The 10,000-nt window shown below is 41.7% G+C and overlaps 2 protein-coding genes across 2 annotated transcripts in view; one reads left to right on the top strand and one right to left on the bottom strand.

Annotated features, from left to right (window-relative positions):
- Positions 1-4,768, top strand: part of setd2 (SET domain containing 2, histone lysine methyltransferase) — a gene marked incomplete at its 5' end in the record, with an annotated part of 10,172 nt that extends 5,404 nt beyond the window's left edge. Inside the window, 6 exons of the mRNA XM_010774972.1 lie at positions 1-67; positions 650-786; positions 884-995; positions 2,196-2,270; positions 2,430-2,531; positions 3,084-4,768. The exon at positions 1-67 is cut by the window's left edge and continues 59 nt beyond it. Of these exons, the coding sequence (XP_010773274.1) occupies positions 1-67; positions 650-786; positions 884-995; positions 2,196-2,270; positions 2,430-2,531; positions 3,084-3,245 (655 nt within the window). The remainder of the gene's footprint in view (positions 68-649; positions 787-883; positions 996-2,195; positions 2,271-2,429; positions 2,532-3,083) is intronic.
- A 2,827-nt stretch (positions 4,769-7,595) lies between these two features.
- Positions 7,596-9,145, bottom strand: nradd (neurotrophin receptor associated death domain). The gene is made up of 4 exons (XM_010774971.1): positions 9,121-9,145; positions 8,376-8,571; positions 8,129-8,271; positions 7,596-7,909 (listed from the first exon to the last, which is right to left on the bottom strand). Exons 1-4 carry the CDS (start codon positions 9,143-9,145, stop codon positions 7,596-7,598), a joined length of 678 nt encoding a protein of 225 aa, XP_010773273.1.
- Positions 9,146-10,000: the final 855 nt, after the last annotated feature.

Genomic DNA, 10,000 nt, shown 5'->3' with positions numbered 1-10,000 from the left:
GCAGGGAGTGGTGGTGCAGCAGGGGGGCACCGTCACCACCATTGTCACATCCCAAACTGTCCAACAGGTAACTCATACTCACTCTGTCTTAAATGCTGATTATACTTGAAACAGGGCATAGTGTAAAACATTGATAGATAATTCACATCTGTAAAGCCAATGAATATTGGTTAAAGGTCCCCTATTATAATGTTTTTCCTCCTGAAACTTTCCGAATCTCTTAACGCAGAGGGGACACAGGATACATCTATATTGTTTGGCAGCATAAGCCACATGATGGCGATACTGATTTGAACAATGTGACAGTTTATTAGGCATTTTAGGCCTTTTGAGGAGCTTGTTTCTCAGTGTGGCCACAAGGGGGAAGTATATATCTAAGATGTGTGCATCTCTTTAGAGCTTCAGCATGTCACAAATAATTGAAAAGTGCTTTTTTAAGATGTGAGTAAAGATGGAACAAATTAAGGAAATAGCTCAATGTGCTTCATTTCTAAATAAAAATCTAACTGCAGTCATATGTAACTTTAAACAACTGTTGTCATCAAAGATGAATGAATTCTTTCTCCTAGCATCATTTCAAAAGAGGTTCTTCAGAGGGAAGCTATGAAGATTTGTTGCTAATACATATTTTCCATTTCCTTTTGTTCAGGAAATGATTGTACCCAACAACGTGATAGACCTGCCTCCTCCCTCTCCTCCCAAACCCAAAACAATAGTCCTACCTCCGCTCTGGAAAGTGGCCCGGGACCCTGAAGGCAAGATCTACTACTACCACATCGGCACAAGGTTGGTACTGCTGTGTTTCTGTTGAAGTGTGTGTCTGTGCCTCTGGAACCCCCCTGCATTGTGTTTCTATCTGACATTACTTCCCTCTGTGCACCAGGCAAACTCAGTGGGACCCTCCAACGTGTGATGGATTTAGCGACAATGCAAGTGTGGACCATGAATCTGAGATGGACCTGGGGACACCCACCTACGATGAGAATCCTTCCAAGGTATGCTGGAGTGTTTTAATATAGAGCTACACGAAGCACAGAGAAAATCACTTGTTTTTGTCACATAGGGAAACACAGAATCTCTTTTTATCTGGTTGGCAGAAAGTGTGCTTGAACATGATTATAGTGTTTGTTCCTTGAGGTAATTGAAGATGCAGCACTAGTGATTCTTTTCAGCTGTGTGTCAAGGGGGAAAACAGAACAACCCTCAGCACGACATTACATTCAGCGAGCGTTGTGTCCTCCCGATGGCTCCTCCTCGCAAAATGGCTTCATCAGAATCTGCATGGTGACACAGATTTGGAGAGAGATTTGACTCACTCCACCCCCTGCTCAGCTGTCCCTTCGCCTCAAGGCCGTTAGGGGAGGGGTTGCAGCTCATCTTGTCTTCCTCTGCCTCGTTTGTTTTTCCTCCTCATTTCTCTTCTGACTTTGAGGATAATGGGGACCATCTGTAAGACCTAGCCTTCATTTAGTTGCGGTTTCTTGTGTTATAGTTTAACTACAAAAGTGTCCCTTATTTCTCTCTTCATAAAAAGATATTACAGTTGAAAAAAGCATTGAAAACTAAGATGGAAAGACTCATGTTTTTAATTTCCCGCCAAGAACAGTTAGAAGGTCACGGACGATTTCCCTGCATGTGTCAACGTCCAGCCCTTGAAGCTACGACACATGTCTCTGCACTCGTAAAGCGTCCGATTTCACTGTTTCTGGATTCATGGCCCTGGCATGACGGTTGTGTGAATCCTTTGTGCTGGCTTTGATCCTCACCACTGAGTTGTCGGTGTAGGCAGTCAGCTGTTGCCTGTCTGTCTTTGTTGTTGAAGGCTGGCCACAGAGACGGCGTCCTGGCAGGATATCCCTGCTTTGTGTCGAGCAGGTGCTGTTTGATGCGCCACTGACCTTGATAGCCACAATTTAGTAGCCAGTTGCCATGTTTGATTGATATCATGCACAGGTGGGCACACACTTGTGATTTTAATCGTAGGAAATTATTCTCCTGGGTTTAGTCAGTATGCCATGCTATTACTGTCTGCCATTATAGCTAAGCAAACGTTTGACAATGTGATAAAAGAAGTAGAATTGGGTGGGAATTAGTTTATGACGAGTTAAACATGCAAACCCAAGGGTTTCATGTGGAACAGATGTGTCGCACACAAAGTGTTTTAATCGTTTTTTCCCTCTTTTCTGTCTTTACAGTTCTCTACAAAGACAGCTGAAGCAGACACTTCCAGTGAGCTGGCTAAAAAGAGTAAAGAAACATTTCGCAAAGAGGTGAGCCAGAGTATCTGTAAACAATGTTTGCAGTAATGTTATTTAACTCCAGATGTTTCCATGATTCAAACCTCTTCTAGCCAGCCATACAAGGTTTTAGTCTTGTTTAAATATTCATCTCTCTTTTAACAAGTCTTTCTGTGTGTCTCCATGACTCAGATGTCCCAGTTCATAGTCCAGTGTCTAAATCCTTATCGGAAGCCAGACTGCAAACTCGGACGCATCATCAACACAGAAGATTTCAAACACCTGGCTAGAAAGGTAAGAATAAACAAGAATCAGCTTTCAAAACCTTTCCTTGGCCCCTGTGTGGTCAGACCACAATGACAGAATTGGTCAGCCTTTCTCTTAAAAGGCAATGTTTTCAAAGTTTTCCCCAAACCAAAACTAAATAGTTGAGCTCCCACGACTCCTCTTGAAGAGACCAAAGACACATTGAACATGTAAACCATTAGCCCCCTCTCTTTTGTTTCACTTGTTGCCTTTTTAAAAGCTCTTTCCACCAAACATTTCTTCAAAGGACAGCATTGTTTTTCTCCTCCATGGTTTTCGTTGTCTCCCTGGATTGTGAATGTAGGGAGTGGTTTGCACTCAGAGAAACCACGACTCTGAGGGCATGGGTACAATAAACAAAAAGACAAGTTGGGCTTCACTTGTGTAGAGATTGCATTTGATTGTCTCAAATTATAAAGGGCAATGTCACTAAATAAGAATATCCAGCCCACCCCTCTACCACAACTTGCATTCATGATGATTCAATAATTAACTGTACCCTGTTGACAACTCTTTCCTCCTCTCTGCCCATTCTTCTAGCTTACTCACGGAGTTATGAACAAGGAGTTGAAAGCTTGCAATAATCCTGAGGACCTTGAGTGTAACGAGAATGTGAAGCACAAGACCAAGGAATACATCAAGAAGTACATGCAGAGATTTGGCACTGTGTACAGGCCCAAGGAGGACACAGAGGAGGACTAGCCTCAGCGCCCGCTGTTACCCTTTTCCTGCACCAACACAGGAGAAGCACAGATTTGCCTTTCCATTCACTCCTTCATGTACGTACTGGCCAGCCTGAGCCCTGAAGTAGTTTCTTATGCGTATTTATAACTAAGAATTGCACTGCTGCCCAAGAAGCTCTCCAGGCCCCGTGGATCATGGAGGAGCCTCGCTCTACAGACTGACGGAGACTCGAGTGTCGCTGAACGACCCGAAGACTCCAGGTGCAGTGTTCTCCCAGGACAATACTGCGGGGTGCTACAGAGACTAACGTTTTCACTGATTGTTTGATTTTAAGCGTTTATTTTTTCCATATGTGGCTCTTAAATGTTCCCGAGATGATCACCTCAATTCCACTTTCTAAACTCTTCTAGCCCTGAATGATGAGTTCTCAGCGGAATCAGCTTTGGTGTCACATCAAAGGTATTTTCTGCTCATTTCCACTGTTAAAAATGGATCAATGACAGAACAGTTCAGTGCTTTTTCCCTCCTGTGCACGCTTCACCCCCCTGCCACTGACTAACTAACTAACTGGTGCTGCTTTTAACTGGGCTGTGGAGGGCAAAGCTTCCACTCCTCAAGCCCCGCCTTCTTAACCACAAGACTTTGGAGCCCGTGTTGTTTTATGAATGCATGATATGATGTAGGCTGAGGTCAGAGGTATCCTTATGAAAATTCCTTTAGTTTCAAGAAACATGCCCTTACTGGGTTGAGCTTTTACTCACAATACACTTCAGAGAATAGCCAGCAGGTTGGCAAGGTGATCAATTAGTCTTTTATGAATTTATGTATAATAACGGGAGCAGGGTTTGAATGCGGTTTGATGTGCAGTTTAGCCATTTCACGTCCACTCCTCTTCGTAAAGAGGTTTTGCTCTGTTTCCATTTCTTACAGGAATAATACTGAAAGTGCAGTTTTAACAGTTTCTTATCATCTTGTGTGTGTTTCTTTTTTTCTCATTGTTAGTCCTTGTTAACGACACCTAGGCTGGTTCTGCTTCACAAACTGTCACTGTAATTTCCATGATTTCTACGGTTGTCGAGGTGGTTTCATCAGCATTAGGTCAACGATTGTTCGCAGCCTAACTCATTGCATTAAACGAAGTACCAACATATGTACATTGCTTTATATGTGAATATATTGAATAATAGTTTTGGGAATGTTTAAATAAGCAGACACTTTGTAAAATGACTATCATTTCGTGATTGAAAGTGTAAATAATATGTAAACTTACCAAAGCTGTGCGCAGGAGAGTAGGGTCAGCCCAGCCCTCCTCAGCAGCTCAGCCTCCTGATGCAGCTCCGCACCGCTCTGTCAAACTAAGGACCCTGCTGACGCGTTTGATTTCAGTGGTGGCGGAGGTTTCACCTTTTTCTTTTTTAGTTTTTATTATTTTTCTATGTACAAAGTAAGTTCCACCCTACTCTGCTGTAAGTATTGTGTAAGCACATTGTCATACCGAGTGTACAAACATTTTAAGAGATAATAAACTTTTTGTAAAATGATATCCCTGCCGGACTGTTCACTTTAGTATCTGTGAATGTGAGTGACCTCTGTTGCATGTTCAACCGCTCCGTGCACACCAATCCCATTTGAGACTGGTTCCCTCATGAATGCCACTACAGCGCGTACACACAGCTGAGCCAGATGTTTGGACCCAGTGAAGGGAACTCGAGTAATCGACTGCCTTCATTAGAGACGTTCAGTGTGCTCTAAATATGGCAACCCTTGATGAGTGGAGAGAGGCGCTGCTGTGCTTCCCGTCTCTCTTCTGGTCCCAACCCCCCTCCCAGTGTATGCACATTCCGCAGCCCCATGCCTGTGTGCTTCAGACCGCAGTTAAGCAGTCCCGTCTGGAGAGTGTGACGGCATGTAACACTGCCCCAGGCCATGCAAGATGCCTGCTCCCACTTAAAGCTGAATGCAGAGAGATCATTAACAGATTTGAGCAGAGGCGGGGGGGGTGCAGGATAAGCAGATTGTGCCTCAGTGAGAGAGGAAACTTTTCTCCAGAATATTTTTGGACGAAGATATTCTTTTCATTTCACCCTTAAATCATTAAATAACTGATTTCCCTCAGGGTTGTGGATAGGAAATGTTATTTTACACTAAATCCCTTGATAAGGGTCAGACTAGTGTCAATATGTCCGAACCTTCATCGCTGTGAAATTCATTATGTGGGTTTTTCTGTTACTGCAAGTGATTGACATGTTTATAGCACTTTGGTTGAGGTCTAGAAATTATCATATTCCCATGAATGTAAAACAGTTTATTTGGAATGGCTATAAACAAAAGGGCTCATATCCAAATTATATGATCAATTTTGTGCTAAACTGCTAAATATTTAGAGCCCTATCTAGTTGCGTTTTTATGAATTTGTTTTGGCGGCTTTACTGCAACCATTTAGTCATCCATTTTCAGCTGTCTTTCCAAAATATTTGGCTACCTTTATTTATTATAAACATTTATTCATAACTTTAAAATATCATGTCCTTAAAGCATTCTTACCCTCTATAATTTTGAGCTAACTTTTCTTTACTTTGATATTATTATATTTGTAACTGTTTAGTCATTATTTAATAGTAATTGTTTTAACTTTGTATCCATCATTTATAGCTATTTCAACCATTGTGACTTATCCATCACATGTTGGTGTTTTTTAAGAGTTCAGACACTCTTTTAAACGTAGTGTTCAGGAATTAAAGATGACTCAATGTCTCACAATCTCACCACAAACAGAAGTAGGTTTCGAGGGAGAATCACAGGTCTACAGGATACAAACTACTGTGCACATATGATCCTTCTGTTAAAACAAAAGAGCCCCAACTTATCAAAGTTATTTATTAAATGAATAAAACTCTTACAAAAACACATTGAGGCATACAATTAGGAAATATATACACAAAACCAAACATGGCTGGCATTAGAACAATTTCAAACCATTTGATTACACCATCACTTAGTTTTACTTGTACATACCTATGGTTCTCAATAGTTTTATATTTGAAATGGTGATGGAATAAATACAAAAGCAAGATGGAAAATTGGACATAAACAATGATGACAACAGTGTCTTTGGATACTTTTCTCTGTTTCTATTATACGAAATCAAGATGATGTAAATGGAGCTGTGTTTGATGAATATCAGGAGAATATATTCCTCTCCATTCGCTGTTTTCAGTCTTCACAGTTCATAAATGATTTCACTTTAAGCCATGACATACCAAAACGAATCAGTGTTTAAGATATTTACAAGCATTATGTGATTATTAGGAAGAGCTAACACAGAATGCTTCATTTTCGTGTCTTCTGATGATATTTGAAACATCACTTGTGCTTATTAATATCCCCAATGTATATACAGTAAATACCAAGGCAACGTAGTGACTGCAGCAGAAAAGGAAGAGTAAAAGAACAAGGCGACAAACTTAAAAAACACTTAGTGCGTAGTTACTATCGACACATTAGACAATCTTCTTAGCAACTGCAGGCGTCATCGGGAAGATTGGTCCGTTGCGTTGGTCAAGTAAACCCCTTATTGCTTATTGGAGTTTTCTATGATCCTTATTAGGGAAAGTCACATCGTGTCAGAGAGCAGTGTTGTTGAAAGGTGTCCTGGAAAAAAATCATCTGCAATACCAAAGAAGTTTCTGAAGTTGGATTCATGAAACAAGGTTGGCTCGAGACTACAAACAACACGATCTAAGCTGTATTTGTTTACAGAAGAACATGGAAGGCTGATCTTTTTTTATATGGGGAAGAGGATAAGTCTGATTACTGTCCAAATAATGTGTAAACAGCGGTTTTTAGAATAATCACACTTCTGCAACACGTGTAAACACATTCTTCTGTTTCCTGCCTCTAACCGAATACCAGGATTTGTGTTCATGTAAACAACATTACAAATATACTTATTGTTGTGTCAGTCATTATAGTTTTAATACAAAAGTAAAAAATGTTTTGCATTGAGCAAGGCATTTAGGCTTGACCAGAATTGAGCATCTTTTTCACTCAGTAGCTGCAATGAGAGGTTGTAACATACTATATGGTCAGAGTTTTCATTTTCAATAGAAAAGTTGGTATTTGTTCTGCAGCGATGATAGAACTTTGCAGAAGATTATGACTTGAAGTTGGATTCATACAAAATCAATCGGTCACATAAACTGGGGCCAAGAAAAGGAATACAAGAATGTTTTTTGTTCTCTTATAAGTGTCCAACAAAGCCAATAGGACCATGAGTGACAGAGGTGTTGATATCAGAGTGCCTTGCTTGTCATTTCAATGAAAGTTCTTCACTTGAGTCTTTTAGTGTTATGTGTGTTCGAGGGGGTATCACACCACAGAAACACCTTGCATGGGGGAGTTAAGAGCTGTGACCACATCAGACCTCTCAATGCGGGCCAGAGCAGAGAACAGCAGTCCCAGAGAGGAGCCTTCTTTCTGGGCCCAGTTAGAGAGGAGCGTGTGGGCGGGGGCCTCTCCACGCCCAAACAGGTCCAGCTGTTCAGGCTCATAACCCAGCGCGGCGCCCAGCTGTCTCCACCCCCGCCCCTCTCTCTCCTGTAGGAGGCGCTCCACCTCTTCCTGTCTGTGGGGGGGCAGGTTAATGTACAGACGGTTGTCCTGCTTGCTGTCCCTCTTGGTACCTGGGAAAACACAAACAAAATGAGCCCGCCGTGTACATGTAGGTCTAATGTTACTTTTTCAAAAAAATGCCAAATTAAACATTTCACAGGCATGAAATTAGAAAGCTTTCATGTCATTATTTTTGTTAGGAACATTGAGAACTTAAAGGTGCCCTGTCGATTTTAAAAAGTCCCTCATCACTTGAAGATTTAACAACAAGGACTGTGTCTATACCACACCTTTGCTGGGCTGGTTGTCCTGTATGCTGTGAGAGTCCAGAAAAACACCGCTGTCACTTTGGAGCTTTTCTCCCTCTGGAGATGCTCCCAACTCAGCCGCACGGGCCTTAGAGAGAGCCCTCTTCTGTTTACAGGATCTCCAACTGAGAAGAGCAGAAGAAAACAACGTCAGTTAAACTTCCCACGGTTACAAATGTGTATCTTACGGCCTTAAATTCTTATTAAATCCAAGGACCAGTAAACTCACCATTTATAAGCAACGTAAACAATCAGACCCAGCACCACGGCAGCCAGAACAGACATGTAGGCCAGGATGTTGTTGCTGCTTCCCTCGTCCTTCGGGGAAAGATTTGGCGTTCCAGTGGCAGAACTTGCCTCCTCCTCCTCGCGAGGGGCATCAGACCCATCCAGAGCAGGACGAGACAGAATGTGCAGCTTCTTATCTGTTGGGATTGAGAAAAGGAGCAACGTGTCACAAGCAGTAACTTCGAATCCGCACATATGCACATCAGAAACACATTTGGGCTGCATAAATTAGGCCCTGAAATAATTCCACAGAAGCCTGTACACCTGATGTAATGATAGCCTCAGACGTTTGATCCCCTGGGGTTTTGAAACCTTTCATTGCCCCTGTTTCCAGCCTCCCTATTCCTCCTGTGGTCTGCCTATTTTAGGATCAAACACTACACGGTACTGTGCTGAACTCTCGGGGGTCAAAGGGCCATGACATATGGACCCAGTGAGTGTACAGATGACCTTACTCCTGGAGAGCGAGTGTAGCCATTTGGGAGCAAGCAGAGTAGTTCTCAGGGTCAGCAGCCTCCCTCGGCCTTCAAGTTCTCGAGGGCAGTTAACCTAAAGACCTGTCAAGCTTATACCAAACGGATTACAGCGCTTAAGTGTTCTCTTTTCCCACTTCTCATGTTTCTCAGCTCAGAGTGTTCAAGCGAGGTGTGGATGCAGATGTTCAACACATGTCCGTGTACTCTCACAGATCCTCCCACTCCCTGTCCTCATTCCTCTAGCGTTTTCTTTTATCTTTTCCTCTTTTACTATGGCTGCCTTCCCCTGCAGTATCTTAAAGGGATAAGTATATTTTTTACATCTCCTACAAGCCTTAATCATCCCCTCTAGTTTGTAACTTTAAAAATAATTGCAGAAAAATTATATATAATTTACTCATACCCATAGCAACAACATGTCTAATGACACTTTGTTTACATGAACAGATGATGTATGAAACTTTAATACTTTCTCAACAATACATCTAACCTTAAAAACATACAGTTTGAATTTGGGATTTTTCCAAACTTTTTAACCTGTTAAGCCCAGAGCCTGTTTTTCAGGTCTCAGGCTCGAAAATGACATCCCCAGAACAAATGACCATATCTTCCCTTCTAAAAGGGTTAAATTAATAATCTTTTTTCTCAAAGCAAGGTTACACCTGTGAGTTGGATGTAGAAGTGTCAGAATCAATATAGATGTTTTTATTTTAAAGTAAATTCAGATTGAACACAGTAAAAAAATGTAAATGATTGTACCCACTCAGAGTGTGTGTGTGTCAATGGTTTATTCCTCACTACACCCTCAAGGGAGGCTAAGGGTAACCGAGACTGCCAATTATCTTTCGTCTACAGTGTACAGTTTTAGGTCGTTCCCCCGGTCTCGGTCTCGTATACTTTTTAGGTGGGTTTACTGGGGTCTTCACAAAAAACACAACACACGAATTTAGAGACGAGATTTTTCCAGTTTAACTTGAACAAAACGATAGTTAGACCTATGCCCCCAATGAATAATATAAACATCAAACCTAAGCATTTCGAAAATCCCGATGGGTAGGGTAGTAAGTTCCCACCAAGAAATAAAATAAAA

The sequence above is a fragment of the Notothenia coriiceps genome, unplaced genomic scaffold (assembly GCF_000735185.1).
Source record: "Notothenia coriiceps isolate Sejong01 unplaced genomic scaffold, NC01 NC01_scaffold00014991, whole genome shotgun sequence".
In the NCBI taxonomy this organism is placed as follows: domain Eukaryota; kingdom Metazoa; phylum Chordata; class Actinopteri; order Perciformes; family Nototheniidae; genus Notothenia; species Notothenia coriiceps.
This window is presented reverse-complemented; position numbering and strand designations above follow the sequence as displayed.